General features: G+C 36.1%; 1 protein-coding gene across 8 annotated transcripts in view; it reads left to right on the top strand.

Annotated features, from left to right (window-relative positions):
• ATM (ATM serine/threonine kinase) overlaps positions 1–19250 on the top strand; it is a 79492-nt gene that overhangs the window by 17874 nt on the left and 42368 nt on the right. For 7 of the 8 annotated variants that reach the window (XR_014227428.1, XM_082304142.1, XM_082304144.1 and 4 more), the window contains exons 12-29: positions 279–374; positions 1397–1622; positions 3607–3738; positions 4495–4620; positions 4734–4823; positions 5857–6028; positions 7225–7424; positions 7959–8041; positions 8151–8306; positions 8766–8841; positions 8993–9123; positions 11427–11547; positions 12857–13033; positions 13824–13993; positions 14288–14534; positions 15157–15275; positions 16608–16734; positions 17952–18151. Coding sequence is in view for 7 of the 8 variants with exons in the window: in XM_082304142.1 (XP_082160268.1) it covers positions 279–374; positions 1397–1622; positions 3607–3738; positions 4495–4620; positions 4734–4823; positions 5857–6028; positions 7225–7424; positions 7959–8041; positions 8151–8306; positions 8766–8841; positions 8993–9123; positions 11427–11547; positions 12857–13033; positions 13824–13993; positions 14288–14534; positions 15157–15275; positions 16608–16734; positions 17952–18151 (2649 nt within the window). In the remaining variant the exon portion in view is untranslated. The remainder of the gene's footprint in view (positions 1–278; positions 375–1396; positions 1623–3606; positions 3739–4494; positions 4621–4733; positions 4824–5856; positions 6029–7224; positions 7425–7958; positions 8042–8150; positions 8307–8765; positions 8842–8992; positions 9124–11426; positions 11548–12856; positions 13034–13823; positions 13994–14287; positions 14535–15156; positions 15276–16607; positions 16735–17951; positions 18152–19250) is intronic. The other variant, XM_082304147.1, reaches the window with a different exon arrangement.

Raw genomic sequence — 19250 nt, forward strand, 5'->3', positions numbered from 1 at the left:
GGGCAGGGAAAAGTGGATTTGCAGAATTGTATTATGTTAATGCTTTGGTAGAGTATACAGGGTTTTTAAGCTTACTGTAGAATGTAATTCTGGAGACATAGTTTAGTTATCTGTCCATAGCATAGCAGATACATGAAATATGTGTTAGAAATCTTAAGTGAATATTTAAGCTTCCTTGAAGTTACGCTGTTAATCTGGTTAATGTTTGGGTGCGCTTCAGGAATCCCAAGAGCTTGTCTGACTGCAAGAAAATACAAAACAATTTTCTTTTTTTACAGTGATTTTCCTTATCTTACGTTACAAAAAGTTCTTGTGAGCCTTACAATGAAGAATTCTAGAGCTGCCATGATTTTTTTCCAAAATGATGCTAAATGGTATGTTTTTAAATCAATCATTATAGATACTTAAGCTTCTTACATTTGTCATTTTCACACGCAGAGATAATGAAATGCATAATTTGTCAAGCTCTTTCGCATCTTTCTGTACAACGTCTTTCAGACCCATAAAAATAATAGCGCTTTTGCAATTTGTTAAGGTGCTTTAAGCAGATGTTAAAATAGTCTCTTGCTGACAGAGTCAAAGCTTCAGTTACTGAACAGAATACCTTACAAGGAATATGTGTATCATCTCTCTTCAGCAATACAGCTAAATATATGGCTCTTTATCCATAAGTACATCAGGTGTTTTTAACTCATTACAATTGTATTTTTTTAATAATTTGTAAATTTATACAAATGTGTATTCATGCTTTTTAACATTATCTTCCATTCCAAAGGAAGCATATATCTTAAGAGTTTCTTTGAAGATAGATGCTAAGTAGAAAGGTGGCTAGATACTTACTGTCCGTATGTCCTCATGCCACTCCACCTATATTTGTGGCCCCAGCCACACATTACTTGAGTCTGTCGGAGTCAATCTGTGAAGGCTGTTGCATCTTTCACTGATGCATATGTTCAGGCTCTTGGACTATGTCCAGTTTCCTCTTAATGAAACTAAAATGTGTATAACTTGTTCTGATGGAAGGTAAGACTTTCCTACTAGAAGTTAAAAATACTGGTTTGGGGAGTTTAATGAATTTCTGCTCCAATTGTGTAAAGTAGGTTGAGGTCAGCCACCTTAACACAAAACAGATGCTGCTATATGAACTACTGTAGAACGTATAGTGTGTGTGCAGGCTTCATTTTTCCTTGCAGTTTCTTCAGACAGAGCTAAAATGATAGCATCCATTCCACAATGGAAGTCACCTCAGAAATTAAAGATCAACCAGGGTTTGGAAGCACAAAAGGATAAAATGTTTTGTTTTGCTGTTGTTTATTTCTTGCATTTAAATAATAGTTTTAAAGACTTGTAAGTCGTGTACTGGCTGCTAAAGTAAAAATTATGTCTCTTCTTCAAGTGTGCAACACTTGCAAGGGAAAGAAGAAAACAATTTTTCTGATGTTGAAGAGCTGTATCTGCAGACAACCTTTGATGAAATGGATATTTTCACTGACTTTGCAGTAAATGTTGCAGCTAAAAATGTGACTGGTTCAAGACTTGCCATCGACCAAAATCTTAGGGAAGCACTGGAGTACTGTCTTTTATCAATGTCAGAAAAGCTTTTAAGCAGCTATGCTCCTAAGGTAAGTTAGAAATTACTGTTACATCCTTATATTTCTGCTCCCAAACAATATATTTTCAAGGCAAAGTATATAGATTTTCATTCCTTTTGCTGCTAAAAATGAACTGCAAACATTTTAAAAACTGTATCCAATAATACTAAATAGAGAAGTCTGTATTTCTTTACATCATTTGCAAAATATCCATAGTTTTCAGAAGTATGTGGGAATACACATACACATTCTACATTCTAGAAGCTGTGTAGAAGTGGAAGTGTGTGCAAAGTTGCCACATAAACCACTGTTACCCTGCTTTTTGTGGTGTTGGTTTCAGCTTCTGTGCCCCTGTAACGCTTTAAGCTCTTGTCAGTTTTCAGCCACGATAGCCGATAGCCTGAGGTGTCGAGGTCTCAAATAGTTATGTTTTGTAAAAAGAGGCAGCTCTGTAAAGGATTAATTGTCAAGAAGGCTACAAATATGGACTATATTATATTAACAAGAGCACAGCCAGTGCTCAAGGGAACTGATTATCCCCCTCTACCCAGTGCCTTTAGACGGCATCTGAAATACTGCATCCCATTTTGGGCCTCCCAGTACAAGACATGCATTTAGTGCATTCAGTGGAGGCCACTGAGATGGTGGGGGCTCCAGCATGTGACCTGTGAGGAGATGCAGAGGAAACTGGGCTTGTTCAGCCTGGAGCAGAGTGGCTTTGGGGGGACCTAACAGGCTTTGGGGGAGTCTGTCAACGCCTATAAGATTGTCCAGAAAACAGAGCCAGGCTCTTCACAGTGGTATATTGCAGGAAGATGAGAGACAGCAGGCAGAGTCAAGAGAAGTTCACACTGGATAGAAGGAGAATTTTATCCACGTGAGGACAATCAGGCGGTGGCACAGGTTGCCCTGCCTGAGAGGTGGTGCAGTCTTCATCCTTGGAGGTTTTCACGCCCTGACTGGATCAAGCCTTGAGTAACCTGTTCTGACCTCAGAGCTGACCCTACTGTGAGCAGGAGGTTGGACCAGAGACCTGCTGAGGTCCCTTCCAGCCCAAATTATCCTGTGACTCTATTTGTATCTTCTACTTGTTGAAACACCACAGAATCTCTCCTTTGGAGAAAAATCTTGACTTGTAGAGGAAGAGCCGCTACATAATGGCAAAGTTTGTGAAAACAAAAGCAGCCGACTTTTTAAACTTCCAGTTCCTTTGACAGGCTAGCTTTGGTTTTAATATAGTGGTGTGCCTTCCTTGCAGTTCACTGCTAAGGTCCTGTAATATTTGGTGAGCCAAAAGAGGCAGTACCAAATTTTGAAACAAGGTACTGGCAACCAGGAGCTATAAAACTTATCCCTGGTTTTGCATGTGTAACAATGGCGTGTATGCATAAGTTTTCCCATTTTTTTTATAGATACCTGCTTTTCAAGAATGTGATAGCAATGCTTTTTGGTCTCCCTTCCTGAGAAAGTAAGACAAATAATTATTTGTCTGCTCTTTCTCCTCCTTTGATCCAAATAATTTACACAGGTAAAAAGGGATCTCTCAAATACTCCTGCAGTAAACTTGCATGCATTTACAACCATCTATGCCATTTGTTTGTTGGCGCAGCAGCTGCTAAGAAGGAACTTACGAATTTACTAAGATCAGAAGAGACAGCAGTAGGAATGTGATATAGTTCCTGACTAGCTCATACTGTCTGTTGTCCTGGCAGGAGGTAAAGTAGATAAACAGAGCATGTGGGAAGAGCTGCACATATTGCTGTGATGGAATCTAAAGGAGAAGGAGAATTTAAAGTACTGTGAAGGAAGGAAGTGTAAGGGCCATGAGACGTACAGAGAATATTATAACATGGAGAGCCAAAAGGACATGTTAGGGAGCTGAGGCAACTGCAATGCCATTAATTTTGGTGAAATCTGTACCTAAAAATGTTTAAAAAGACTCTAAAGAATTCTGTATTTTAGTGAAAAAGTTTAATGATAAACCACTGGTATTTATACTGTGTGTTTGATTTAGTCTAAGGTTGTTGCTGCAGAACACCTTGTCCGATGTGTCAGTCTCTTCGTTGGTGTTCTTGGTTGCTATTGCTACACTGGCATATTTAAAGAAGAGGACGCCTGTAAATCAGAGTTGTTCCAGAAGGCTAAGGTAAGCAGCAGTGTGTTTGGGAGCTATTAAAAATGAAATAAAGCATTAAATATAAATAATTTTTAAAATTCTACTCGTATTGACACATTTTCAGAGCATGAATATTTCCACTGGTTTCTGTTTTAAAAACGGAAGTTGAGAGAGGCTTAAGTATGTTACTGCTGCTGAAAGAGAGGAGTCACTGAAATTCTGTCAGTACACGAACACATGAGTTTTGCAGTGGAGAGTATTCTATCTATTGATCCATTTCTGAGTCACCCCTTTTAAAAAAATAAAATAATCGTGGACGTGTGGACAGAGTACTACTTAGAGGATAACAAATCCTTTCATTTATAGGTCTTTTATGCAGGAATTTGGTAAGATCATTTGATGGTTTAAACCAGTATGAAGACAGCTATTATCATTATCATTGTCACTGCTACTGTCTGAAGTGGTTTCTTGCTTGAATATGGAAACCCAAAACTTACACATTATGGAGAGATGCTGTATTTTTCTTTTGTGATGAAAATATCAATGTTTCAGGCAGGTCTAGGCCATCTTTTTGTCACTTCTGGAGCAGAATGACTGAAACAAAAGTCAAAGAAAAAAAAAAGTCCAAACTCATTGACACACAATATAAATATCAAAGCTGTATGAATGAGAATGTATGAATGAGTATGAATGAGAATCATGTCCTTTTGTCTCTGTGTGCTGTGTATGTGCCAATGTATAAAGGAATTTAACTGAGGTATTTTAACTGTGTTGTATTTTTACTAGTCTCTCATTCATTATGCCGGGGAAAGCATTTCTCAGTCTAAAAACAAACTAAATGAAGATGCCCACATCAGCTCACTGAGGACTCTAATAATGCAGTGTACAAAATGTTTATGCAATTGTACCAAGGTAAAGTTTATAAAGGAATTTATATTTCTTTCTGCATTAATGAGATCACGAAGTTGAATATCATACCTGAAAAAAAAAGAATTAATCTATCTGTACATCTTGCTTTCTTACAGAACAGTGCTAATAAGATGCTGTCTAATATATTCCTGCATTTGTTAACATCAAAATTTATGAATGATCTCGTAGATATTTGCAAAAATCTGGTAAGTATATTCTGTCTGTTTCTAAATGCAGTGCTCTTCTATGAGAGGATTGTTTTTAAAATATAATAATTTGGAGGCAAACCAAATGAGATACTTACTACTGAAAAAAATAAATCAAAATACATTCAGTTATATAGAGAATTCCTAACTGGAAACATTTCTATTTAGCATTTGAACACAGGCGTAGGGGAAAAATGAGAGCAGATGGATAACATTTGATTGAGGTTAGCATGCCAGCTCACATTAAAAAACAAATTATTTTATTTTTGGAATTTTTTAATACTGTATTAGAGTAAAAGTATATACAGATTTTATGCCACAGCAAGAATTTCTATAACACATGACATTTCACTTTAATGCACTTGTAAAATTTTAAAAGCTTCTTTTTATTTTGTAGTTTGATGGACTTATGTACCTTAAAACACTTGAAAGGTGTTTATTATGTAGATATTAAATCTTCTAACTGTAAATGACTCTCTCACTGAGAAAAGTAATAGGGTGGCACATCACTGTGTTTAGCACAACTCTTAAAACTTCTCTTCTTGGCACTTTGTCCTGTAGTCAGGTCTAGGTAGGCAAAATCCCTTGTTTTTTCAGGTGAGGAGAAGCTGAGAGTCTTACCTTCTGTTAACTTGTCATCTGGTAGGGAAAGTAGTAATTAGTGTGCACTCAAAAAGGTCATATGCCTTCCTTTCATTTCTCTGTAATTATGAAGTATAGTGAGAAGTCTGTGAGTCTTGTAGAGAGAGTTGTTTTTCAAATACTAGCAATGTCCTTGGCACCACCTAAAACACAGAGACTAGTATCTGTCGTAGGAATCTTGTGTCCTAGAGAGAATAGTTCAGATGAAACAATTCACATGTGTAGAAAACAGGTTTATCACTAAGGATGAAATTCATCAATTCAGTGTAGCCCTTACTGTTTTCACCCATTCTAGTTCACTGGAAACTGTAGTGTCTTTTCTTGTGTTATGCCTGTGGTGTTTCTCCTGTCCTTAAAAGCCAACTTTAAAAGGATGTGGTGTTCTTGTCAGATGAGATTTACTGGAAAACCAAGTGAACTGGGAGAAGTGGATCTAACGGGGAATGATCCTGAGGAGAGTATAATGGAAGTAGATAACCAGGTATCTGATGATCTATTTGATGATCATTCAGTGACTGACATCAGTGATACAAATGAAGCTGGTGAGACACAAAATGTAACCGGTAAGTCTTCTCTGTGTCCAAAGCTATTTGCAAAAGCTTGTTTCTACAGACTGCTCTTTGCTTGAATGACAGTGAGATACAAAGTTGTGCTGCTTTAATATTAGTTGAAGCAGGAAGTGGTTGAACCAGGTACTTCATAAACAATAATAATTCTTTTGTACCTCATTAGCGTTTTAAAGATGTTAATGAAGTGTTCTAGCTCATTTGGAAAGAAGTTTTTTATTTTATAAATAGTAAAATACAAGCAGAGAAGCTCGCTAACTTGTTTAAACTCAGGCAGAAATTTTGGCAAAGAGGAGACTAGAAAGTGTGTCTGTAGGATACCTTTCTCTGTCATTAGACTGTACTTCATTTTCTTAAAAGTAGTCCTATTTAACTTTTCTCCTTTTCCTGATCAGTAATTCTTGACAAGGTCAACTTTCTTATATTTGTGGACGTGCAGAGGGACAGGAGCATGAATCTGTCTGTTTATTCCTGTTAGGAGCTACAAGTGCTAGTGTTCTCTTTTGTTTTAAATTCTTTCTTAAAATGGTGTGTATCTTAGTTTTTACTCAGGACTATGTCTTCTGTTTATTGCTGAATGAGAAGGAAGTCAGGGTGTTATATTGATGCCACAAACAGCAGCTGGTCTGATTTTCCCATCGTGTTGAATAAGTGTCTTTAGAAGTATCTTCTCCAACCATCCAACAAGTAATTCTAATAAATAAAGTTTGCAACTGCAGAAAGTTACAAGAGTTCTAAATGTGACAGGAAAATGGCATTTGTCACTGTTTGGTTTAGGTTATAATTGAGAGTTCAATGAGGATATTAACATAGTGGTAATTGTCATCATTTCAATTTTGGGGAAGCTTTGAATCTGTCGTTTAAAATATATCCTAAGTTATAGTTAACGATACAAAAGAACACAGCTGCACATGATTCTGCTGAGTTCACTGTAATCTTGATGGAGAAATCAGCCATATGTATGGGCACATAAAATTAGAAGCTTCTGTTTTAGAGAGGGCCTTTGTAGAGGTGGGAAACACATTCAAGAAGCTGTTCCTGATGCAGTAACTGCTCAATAACAAATAAACTTAAAGGATGCTAGTACTCTATCTATTCTGAGAACGTAAGTTAGTTTTGTAAAGACCTAAAACGTTATCAACTTCTTTATTGTCCTTGGAGAAGCATTTCTTACGTGAAAATCTTATTTTCAGGTGCTTTGAGTCCGTTAGCTGAAGAACAGTTGACAAAGCAGGATTTGCTTCTCCTTGAAATTCTGAGGTTCTTATGTATTTGTGTAACAACAGTCCAAATTCAGACAGTGAGCTTCCAAGCCTCTGATATACGGAGGAATCTGTTAATGCTTACTGATGGCAGTGACTTTGATAGTGCTAAGCCATTGCATCTGCACGTGGTGAGTGTGAGCTTTTTTTACAGCAGATCCACTTCTATATTTGTACTGTTTTTAAATTTGTATATTCTTGTTAATTGTATATTCTTGTCTTTCTCTTGTCATCGGTCCTCTGAGAAGACATTAAAATGGCTACTTTTAGTGTTTTGAAGTGTGCTGTAGTTGGGGAAAGAGCAGTTGGAATTTGTAAGCTAGAAAATAGAGTTGAGAAGAATGAACATCTTGCCTTTATCATTAATTATTTGTTAAACAGCTAGAAATGGTCTCTGTAGTAGAATAGGATCTGTGTTTTAGTTTACAAAGGAAATATTTTTGACTGCCAAAACTAAAAATTTCATGAGCCATATTACTGTGGAACAGTCTTTGCATGAAAAGATGGTCAGTCTAACATGTAAGAGTTGACATTAGGTATCCTTGCTGCATGATTTCATATAAGTTACTGAAAATGTGTTACAGTTTTTCTTTTTGTCTACTTATTTTCTTAAGTATTATTTTCCATTTTGGTTCTTTTTTTTTTTTTTTTTTTTCATTCCCCAGTACTTGGTCCTTTTGAAGGAGCTCCCTATTGAAGAACACCTCTTGCCTGCAGGCGATGTTCGTAAGCTTCTTAGGCCTCTTCTGTAAGAGAGAAACTATTCAGCATGTATTAGAGCTATTTTAGTTCAACAGCTAGAGGATTTGGGGGCTGTTTAGTGTTTCAAGATATTTTTTTCTTTCTTTCTTTCACAGTGCCATGTGTTCTTTGTACCGTCGAGATCAAGAAGTTTGTAAAGCAATTCTAAATAATTTGCTTCCTATAGCAGTAGGGTTGGCCCAGTACAACACACATGCTGAAGAGACGGGTTATGCCCAAGGACAGTTTCTGACAGTTGTTGGATCTTTTTGGTATGTTTTATCTATTTAATGCAGAAGTCTGTTGGGCAGAAAATTTTTAGCTTTGCTATTAGTGTGAAGACTGTAGTGCTGTTGTGTGTCTTGCTGTTGGTATCCTATGATATCTTTATCCAGTGTTTAACTTCCCAGATTTCCTGTGTCATGTTGTATTTGTAGCAAAGAATCATATCATCCCTAAGAGAATACTAGAACAATAAATACTACACTGTTGTATATTAACAAAAACTGATTGTACTCTGAATAGCATCAGTAATTATAACAAGTAATAACTTCATCAACCAAAAATGAATATTGTTTACAATTGTAGATTATCAATAAAAATGTCAAATCCTCCCAAACGTGCCTGTTGAGCATAAAAGAATGAACTGTGAGCAGCAGAAATGAACTTGTTAGACTTTTTCTCAAAATTGTTGGCAACTTTTTCATTTATTCAAATCTTCCTTATTTTAGGCATTTAGCTAAAGAAGGGAAATGCACAGCACCAGTCAGAGTGGCCCTTCTAAACTGCATGAAAGCCCTGCTTGAGGTAACCCCAGATTTTCTGACATTCATTACCATGTTAAGTGTATACTTAAGGTGTACTTAAAAACAGTATCTAAAAGTCTTTTGCATACATCAGTGTATATTCCATTGTAGGTCTTCTGTATATTTTAAACCACAATATTAATTTTCTTCAGGCTGATCCTCATTGCAAGTGGGCGATCCTTAATGTGATAAATAAAGATCTACCTGTGAGTGACGCTTTCCCACATTTTCTCGCAGATAGTCACCATCAAGTTCGCATTCTTGCTGCAAAGTTGATTACCAGGTGATAATGTAGATCTTTTTTTACAAGAATAATGCTTAATTTCACTTAACTGGGTGTTAGTTCTGCTACTGTCTAGCTGCTCTTATCAGTACTTCTGGGGCTTAAATCTTGATGGAATATAAAAGCCTACCAAGTTACTTTGGTTAAAGTGTACAAACTTTATCTACATTTCAATTATTCTGTGATATGTGTGAGAGAGAGAGAGAGAGATAAACAATATATGAAAAAAGTATATATAATAGCAAATTTTGCACTGAATTTATTATGCAAAACGAAGAGGAAATAGTTGTTTATTCTCTAGAAATAGATTAGGTACGTTGTGCAGCATAAAAACTTTTTCAAACGGATGTAATTGAACTGGAATAGGAGTAGAGGAGGGATGTTCAAAAACATGAAACACTATGCACAGCTATTGGTTGCATAAACTGAGCGCTTCAGCACAAAAAGAGTTGAATTGCAGGAGGTATAACATAACTCTACAAAATCTGGAGCGGAACAAAGTGAAGACTGGCAGTCTTCTCCAGTTTAAAGACTAGGGGACATCAAGTGAAGCTAACAGGTTCAAGAGTCTAAGAAAATATGGTTTACTCCTTCGTACAACATTCAGTTATCCTGACTGTTATCCTACTACCTTCAACTGTCTGGATGTTTACAGGGGTTCAAAAAGCAACAAATTCACAAAAGAGGAAATCATTGAACAGTGAACATTGAACAGTGATGAGTGGTGTCCCTCAGGGGTCCGTACTGGGGCCAGTGCTGTTCAATATCTTCATCAATGACATAGGCAGCGGGATCGAGTGCACCCTCAGCAAGTTTGCAGATGACACCAAGCTGAGTGGTGCAATCGACACGCCTGAGGGACAGGATGCCATCCAGAGGGATCTGGACAGGCTGGAGAGGTGGGCCTGTGTGAACCTCATGAGGTTCAACAAGGACAAGTGCAGGGTCCTGCGCTTGCGTCGGGGTAATCAGTACAGTATCAGTACAGGCTGGGGGATGAAGGGATTGTGTGCAGCCCTGCCGAGGAGGACTTGGGGGTACTGATAGACGAAAAGCTGGACATGAGCCAGCAATGTGCTCTTGCAGCCCAGAAGGCCAACCGTATCCTGGGCTGCATCAAAAGAAGCGTGGCCAGCAGGTCGAGGGAGGTGATTCTGCCCCTCTACTCCGCTCAGGTGAGACCACACCTGCAGTACTGTGTCCACCTCTGGGGTCCTCAGTACAAGAAGGACATGGACCTGTTGGAGCAGGTCCAGAGGAGGGCCACAAAAATGATCAGAGGGTTGGAGCACCTCTGCTATGAGGAAAGGCTGAAAGAGCTGGGGTTGTTCAGCCTGGAGAAGAGAAGGCTGTGGGGTGACCTTATTGCAGCCTTTCAGTACTTAAAGGGGGCTTATAAGAAAGATGGAGAGGGACTTTTTAGCAGGGCCAGTAGCAATAGGACAAGGGGTAATGGTTTTAAACTGAAAGAGGGTAGATTCAGATTCCTACATATAAGGAAGAAATTTTTTACCATGAGGGTAGTGAAACACTGGAACAGGTTCCCCAGAGAGGCAGTAGATGCCCCATCCTTGAAAACATTCAAGGAGAGGCTGGATGGGGCTCTGAGCAACCTGATCTAGTTGTTGATGTCCCTGCCAATTGCAGGGGGGATGGACTAGATGACCTTTAAAGGTCCTTTCCATCCCAAAGCATTCTATGATTCTATGATTGAAGGATACTAAATACAGTCACCACTTCTAACTCATGATCTGCCTAGGTCACTTGTGGTCAGATGTTATATTCAAGGAATTATTATGCATACAAGGCAAGCATATGGTGATCTTTCTTAGGTATTTGCTAAGAGTCACTTAGAAATGGCTAGAGTAACATTTCATCCAGTCCGCTGTGGTGTTCTCATTTTTGTTACAACAAGCAAAGTGGGTTGGGCCTTTATCTACAAAAAATAAATTATTTGAGAAACTCATTTTACATATACACCTGTTCAATAAATATATTCCCAAAGCACTTCATGACATGAAATGTTCCATTGTGATGGCCAACTGAAGTTTGTCTTTCTGCACTAGCAGAGATCAGGAAACGTTTATATGTTTTCAGGCTAGTCTCTGCCATTTTGCCTCAACAGATATTCTTAGTATTATTGATAATGTTTGAGGGAGAGGAAGGAAAGACTGCTGTACAAGAAAGTTAAGAAGAAAATAATGATACTCAAAAAATCAGAATCTTCTTATTTGATACATACAATATGCAGTAAATCTGTAGACTAAATGTTATCCTAATAATTATTGTTCTTTTTTTTGAAGTTTGTTTCAGGATGTGAAACAGAGAGATTCTTCTGGAATGTCAAAACCTCTTCCCTTGAAGCTCCAGCAAAAGGCTTTTGAGAATGCATATCTCCAAGTTCAGGAAGGAATGAGAAATCTGGTACCAACATCTTATCATTAGTTTTGCCTAGTTTTCATCTTATGAATAGGATGACTTTTAAAATGATCGTGTTTAGTTTTCCAAGAACATTAATTCTTCTGAACTTCTGATAATCTGAGATGGTGAAACAAGGTGGTAGTCAGGAAATTCCTTACACATTCAGTCAGTCACTATTTTGCCCACATTAGAAGTTTGTAAACTTTTTCACTGCATGTTCCAGACTGCTCTTCTGTATCATACTATTCGTTGTTGCGGGTTTCAGTACTGTAACACTTAAGAATCAAAGAAAAATGGAGCCTCAATATTCTAGACGACATATAAATAGTGAATAAAAGGCAATGTAAATCCAAATTATGTGTTTACGTGGTATAAAAACAGATTTGTAAATTGCAGTAAGATCATGTTTCCAGTGGTATTAGAGCAGTGATTTTCACAAAACCAAAATTTGCTTAAAATATTTAACTATTCAGAAGAAACTTCAAGTGAAGGAAAAATTTTACTTTACTGCAGTGACTGGAAATCAGTGATGTGTATTACTGTGGAATTTCTTTAACTATTAATTTTTCTATTGGTATCTTTCACTTGTCCTCCTTCCTTGCTATAATGCTAAGTCATCTACATCATCTAAATTTTCCATTTTTTTTCTGCCACGCTATCATCTCTCTGCATGTCATCGCTGCCATGTTTTCTCTCTGTTCCCTTTGCCTGCTGTCGTGTAGCTTGGGCTCGCTGCTGAGGCCTCACCTCTCTGTCATCTCATTTCATCTCTCTGTACTGTTGCCTCCAGCTCTTTGTCATCTCATCTCATTTCTCTGTTGCCTTGGCTCCCTGTTCTGTCACCTCAGCTTGCTGTTGTCTATTAGCTCCTGCCCTTTCATTGCAGTTTCTTGTTACTTTTATTCAACATTCATCACTTGTCAAAACCATGCCTTAATAGGGAAGAACTGCATTTGAATTACAAGGCAGTTCTTTCCTATATGCATCAGGGAGGAGCAAAAAGAAGACTTGTCTTGTCAGTGCTTCCATCTTTTCTCTGTTAAGTGCATTGCCTTTGTTTAAACTGCTAATACTATAACATGAACTGGAGTGTATGAGGTATTGGCATGTGTGCTGGCATGCTGGAGGCAGTAACTTCTGGTTGAGGAGTGGAACATACAGCTGGGGAAATTAATTTTTAAGCACCTAAAGCAAGATTTTCAGTAGTATTTATGTCAATGCCCTTAATTTTAGATTATTTATGCTCATTTATTAACTAGGAGATTGCTTTAACAGAGTATTTGTACAAGTTCTCCATTATTTGTTATTGAAGGTCAGGGGTGATGTAAGTCCTGAAGATCTTTTGGACAAACAGTGTAATGGAAAAGCTGTTTTGCTGATGCTTATAACCATGGTTCTGTGCTGCAGTCCGGTCTGTGAAAAGCAAGCTTTGTTTGCTATTTGCCAGTCTGTGAAAGAGAATGGATTAGAACCTCACCTTGTGAAAAAGGCAAGTATAAAATTCCATTTTATATTTAGGTTATAAATTAAGGTTAGGTTAAAAGTGGAATGGTACAAAATGCTTTTGTCAGTATTGAAAGTTGTTAAATTTTGTAAAAGCATGACTAATGTGGGACTTAGATATCTAAAAGAATTTGTAATTCTATTTAATGACCTACATAAAAATAGTGACATCATAAAAGGCAATTTTAATGGTAAATCTTGTATGTTAAAAGCATAGATCTGAAATACAATTTTTATACATTGAAGATTGCAGATCTCATTTAAAAAAATCTTTCTAACCAGTGGAAGTAAAGTAAGTTTTCCAATGTGGAAAATGTGTAAAATAAATGGAATCGGTATTGGAATTCCAGTGGTATTGGAGGATGGTATGTGTTTTCTGGACTTTTATTTTGACGTTCATGAGTGCATAGTAGAGTAATTGCTGTTTGTACTGCAGCCTTTTGTGCCTGTCCTTTTTTTAGTGCACGTTCTCTCCATTTTATCCTTTCTTTGTATTCATTGCCTCTTGTTTTTACACATGGTCTCTACCCCGCAAAATGTGTACTGGCTGTTCTTTCTTTGCGTACCACCTCGTACGGGGTAGTTGTAGTTCCTTGATTGCACTCTTTCAAGATACAGCAATACGAATAATAAAAAAAGTGCTTATGCTAAATAGGAGCTGAGTTATACAAATATTCCTTAAAAGGCTGGGAGGGGACATGCAGGTGTAGTACTGTCAGTTTGCCATAGTATCATGCACTCTGCATGCTATTTCTGCAGTCTTATTTCATGCACAGGTTTTGAAAAAAGTATCTGACATTTTTGGCTATAAAAGTGTAGAAGACTTCATGACATCGCATTTAGACTATTTGGTGATGGAGTGGCTGAAAATAAATGACAGTGGATATAGCCTGTCTGCTTTTCCTTATGTTCTTCTGAACTATACTAACCTTGAGGAATTCTACAGGTAAGTTTGCTATATGAAAGCAGTTTATTTACAATTATGACATGATTTCAAATTTCTAAATGTAGTAATGCATCAGAATTTTGTTGTAAGATAACATATTGAGAACTTTTAAAATGTATTCCCAATATCTTGTATACTAGATTTATGCTGGTAAGATTTTTTTGTATAGCAGCAGCTAAACAATAATTACAAGTTTAGTTATACAGTAGAGGAATGGTATTTGCTATATTATGCTTGAGATTTTGTAAAACACCCAATTCAAGGACATTCTGGAAATGTATTTCCTATGTGTAGGTCTTGTTACAAAGTTTTGGTTCCACACCTGGTGATTAGAAGTCAATTTGAAGATGTGAAATCACTTGCCAGCAAGATTGAAAAAGACTGGAGGCAGGTTCTAGCAGACTGTTTTCCAAAGATACTTGTGAATATCCTCCCGTATTTTGCCTGTCAAAGCCATGGAAAGAGTGAAGTAGCAGAGCAAAGAGATACGGCTTCCAAAGTCTACGACATGCTTAAGGATGAAAACTGCTTAGGAAAACAGGTATCTGTTTTAAATGTGTAAATTGAGCTCTATGGCATTTAACAGACCTGAAAGAAACTTTTATATATTCTGTAAAAATGTAAATAGTTCAAGTTTATAAATACAAAATTATTATTTTAATAAAGCCAGACTAACCAAATTTTTATCCCAAGTAGTTTTCAAGTAGCTATTCAATAGAAACTTTGAGGGAGACAGTTGACTTGAGGTATAATTTTTTTCAGAATGTAATAACAATTTTTTTTACCATTCGTTATACAACCCTGAGTTTCCCTGTCGTATATCTGTTTAAGTCAGTCATGTTTTCTTCTTAAAGTATTTTGTTAATGCTTTATGAGGAGCCATTTTCCCCAGAGGCAGATTATATTCAGAACTATCAGTAAAATTAAACATAACTTTTTTTTTTTTTTTTACAAATACTGTAGGAAAGTAAATTGTTCTACCTGTGACTGCCATAGATAAGACTTAACCAGGCTTAATTTCTGAATGAATTTTATGTCATGGATAATTGAACAAATAGAGAATCCAGACAGGAAAAAGTGGGTTTTATTAGAAGGAAAAGCAAAGTTAAATTATTTCAGCTAAAATTTTTTTTTTTATTAAAACACTATTTTTCTCCTTCTAGCAAATGGACAATTTATCTCATAGTAACTTACCAGAGATTGTGGTTGAACTGTTGATGACCTTACATGAACCACCTGATACCACAGTAGAAGAAGGAGCTCATTTAAGTAAATATATAAGGTATGGGTTTGCACATTTTCTAAATGTTGAGTGTGTTTGTATAACATTGTGCATTAAAATGTGCCCTTCAGGGCAGATGAGTGAATGTGCCCTTCAACTCAGACAAGTTGAGAATTAAAGGATTTTATTGTCATTAGTGATGATGTATCATAGGCATGCTCTCTCACGTAGTTATTCCCCAGTATCAGTAAGGAGAACCTCTGTAGTACTTCAGTTAATGGAAAGGATGAATGGGTGGGCAAGAGAATGCCGTTGTATGTTGGTGAGCTGGACTATGGAAATGCCAATTTAGATTAGTTCAAATTTGGATGGACTGCCCTCTCTGTAAAATTGGTCAGGTTTTAATGTCTAAATTAAAGTGATTCTTTTAAAGGTCTATAAATATTTAGAATTCACTGAGAAGTGAAGTGAACTGTTTCTTAACAGTTCTTGCAGTGGCAGTTCTTGCCTTTGGTAAGGAGATTGCTTAAGCAATGCCAAATAAATGAATTCCTAATTAATAGAAATATTCTAATGCCATAAATATTTTCATTTTTATGAGCTCTTCAGTCTTTGTTGTTGTCCTAAAAATATCACTGTTTGCATAATTATATCTGGAAATAATTTTCGTGATTTTTGTGTTTAGATACAAACTATTTGGAAAAACATTACACTTTCTGACGTTATTGAAGAAGATATTTTTATTGTAGAATTATAAAGTTGAAAGAAACCAAAGCATTTCTATGAAAATCTGCCAAAAGTTAAATGGCTGAGGATTTCAGAACTTTATAAATTTGTTTCAGTGAGTTTATTAACAGACTGTGATGTCTGCTTGTAACCAAAGTTTTTCTTTCTAAGAAGGGAATAGTAAGAATAAGAGTGGTGAAACTTAGATTTTGCTGTTTTGCTACTATCATGATGCATTTCTTTTCTTTTTGAGGTCCCAGAAAAGTTGACTACCCTTTTTTTATAATGGGGAGAGTTGTGATTACTTTTTTCTCAACCAAATTGTTCCCATAATTACAAAATGCAGAAGCTTTATCCATGATTTGCAATTAGATTTTCCTATGAAGTACCTTAGATGAGAAAAATGTGTGGTTTTTTAGCAATATGAGCTTTCAAAAAATAATAAAAGAATGTTAAGAAACTACAACTTAGAAAGCTGCCATAGGGGGACAATAGGCAACTAAAAATAAGATGCATGTCACTCTGCTGGATGCTCTTGGTGCTTCTTTCTTACTGAAAGCAGAAAAGATTTCCTAGGAGTTACATGTTTATTCAATGAGACTTATTTAATACATGGGGTTCGATTTTGGGAAGAAAAAAAGATAAATTTCTTTTTTATTCATTTAGGGAACTGGATCCTGCTCCTAATCCTCCTCATTTTCCATCTTATGTGATTAAGGGAACCTTGGACTATATTAGCAACTGTCATAAAAGCAAATTAAAGAGTCTTGTAGCACTTCTTTCTAAAAGCCCTGTAAGTATGTAATGATGATTTTCTTTTTCTGTAAAATATAAAATTTCTTTCATGGGTAGGTTTTGGTTTAATTAGACATTTTCATCATGTATATATGAGGAAAAAATACAACCTTAGAAACCTTTCTGTTCTTTTGTTTGCCTTCTGACATGGAAGAAGTCCTAAGTTCAGGGACACAGTAACCTTACAAAAATTACATGCTTGATCTATTACATGCATTATATAATACATATAAAATAATGCATAAATGGAGAGGATTATTTTAAAAGTTGGGAAAATCTGTGTGTACCAGACACAATTTAGATGCAGTTTATTTCTTTGGCAATGTCTGAAGAACGTTCTAAAATAATTATATTTGGACAATTTTATCTAAATACTATTTACAATTAAGATATTAAAGTTTGCTTCCCTTACTGACAGTGTGAGATTTGAGTCTGTGATATTTTTAGCTATTTGATTTTCAGTTGTTAAAGACAAATACGAAGGCATATAAAGTTATGCAGCCCTTGCAATAAATCATAAACATATTACTGTCTTGTATCTTTTCAAAGTTTATGCTATTTTATTGCATATGTTGTCAACAACTTACTTTGCCTATCCATAAACAGTCTAAAAATAAGAAAAAAAACTTTTTCTGGACCATGTTTGTCTAAACCTTTTGAGTGTAAAAGTTAATATTGCCAGCCAGTGGAATAAATTCTTTAAAATGTAACACAACCTGCCTAGTACTTTAGGATAGTTACTTGGGTTCTTTTTAAGTTTATAGTTTTAACAACTGCAATCTGTATTGATATATTCTATGAAATAATGCATTTTGTATGTATGAACATTATGTTTGAAAGAATATAGATTGAAGCACTACCTGATGTTTTAAAGGTTTTTATTTGATGATTCTCCTGTTGGTGAAAACTGCCATAACTGTTTGGTTTTCTGAAAAATGTGCATAACCTTCCTCATGGAGGGAAAAAAAAAAAAAAAGAAAAAAGAAAATTAGGGGGTATGGGGTTTATAGTCCTGCTTGGAGAATTGGTTTCTATGTAGATCTTTTGTTTGTTTAAAGCAGTAAAATAATAAAGCCTTTTTGTCCATGTCCTTTAAAAAAAAAAAATATATATATATATATATATATTTCTATCGCTTAAATTTTTTCTTGATATAAGGTATGTCTGTATTGGCATTGTGAATTATTTTTTCACTCATGGTTTATTCATTTGTAGGATTCATTCCAGAAAATCCTTCTAGCCCTTTGTAAGCATGCATCAGATACAAACAACGTTTACAAAAAACACAGAGTTCTTATAATTTATCACTTGTTTGTTAGTCTGTTACTTAAAGAGATAAAAGATGGTTTAGGAGGAGCATGGGCTTTTGTACTCCGAGACGTAATTTACACCCTGATTCACCACATCAATAGCAGGTAAATATGGTAATTATATCTTGTTCTTCCCATCTGTGCTCCCTTTTTCTTGTAACCTTACATTTCAGTATTGCTTGTAGATGTTGATTCATTTGTAGAAATAATTGAACTTTGCTGAAAGAAAAAATTAAATTGCTTTTCTTTGATACTTTCAGAATGTAAATTTACAGCTTACTAAAATGTGGAATGTTTTGTGCTATCCTTATGTTTAAATGTTCGCTATACTGCAGAATTTTGTCTCTGTAATAGGCTATCAAATTGTAGAAATAAGAAGCGTCAGGAGATTTTGATAACAGAAAGCGTGTTTGGGAATTTAAACGATATGGGAGAAAAATTCAGATTGTGGAGTTAGGTGCAAAGTAAGCACATGTCAAATAAAATGTGCTTATTGAGTTAATAAAGAGTAATAATAATTAATAAAATTAATAATTTAATAATAAACATTTGCATTCTCACCAATAAGTAGCTAACAAAATGAGTGAGAATTGGTACATGTTATCTTAGCTTGTCTTCAGATTGAGAAAACTTCATCAGCCTTAAGATTTAAACAGAGATTCTTATCTTTCATAAGGACTAGAGATATTTTCTTACTTGAGGTTTAGCTTTGGATTTCCAAGACAGTTATTCACCTAAATGTCATTGAATTTAAGTGCAAGTTGATTGCTTTGCTTGTTGGAAGCATTTCATACCCTGAAATGTTGGAGAGAGGTGTGGATTTTATGCCATTATTATGAGACTTATTATTGCGATCAACACCAAACTGGGACGGGGGCAGTTGATGAACTGGAGGGCAAGGCTCCCATTCAGAAGGACCTCGTCTAGCTGTAGGAGTGGGACAAACAGGTACATTGTGAAGCTGAACAAAGACAACCCCTAAGTCTTTCACCTGGGATGGAATAACCCCATGCGTGAGTGCAGGCTTGGAGCTGACTGTCTAGAAAGTAGCTTTGCAGAAGAGGACCCAGGAGTCTTAGCGCACAAGCTGGATGAGTGCCTTTCATCACTGAAGGCTGACTGTGTACTGGACTGTGCTGGCAAGAGTGCAGCCAACAAGTTGAGGAAAGTAGTGATTCCCCTCTGAGTCATTTGAAGCTGCAGT

The sequence above is a fragment of the Platalea leucorodia genome (assembly GCF_965183815.1).
Source record: "Platalea leucorodia genome assembly, chromosome: 2".
NCBI lineage: Eukaryota > Metazoa > Chordata > Aves > Pelecaniformes > Threskiornithidae > Platalea > Platalea leucorodia.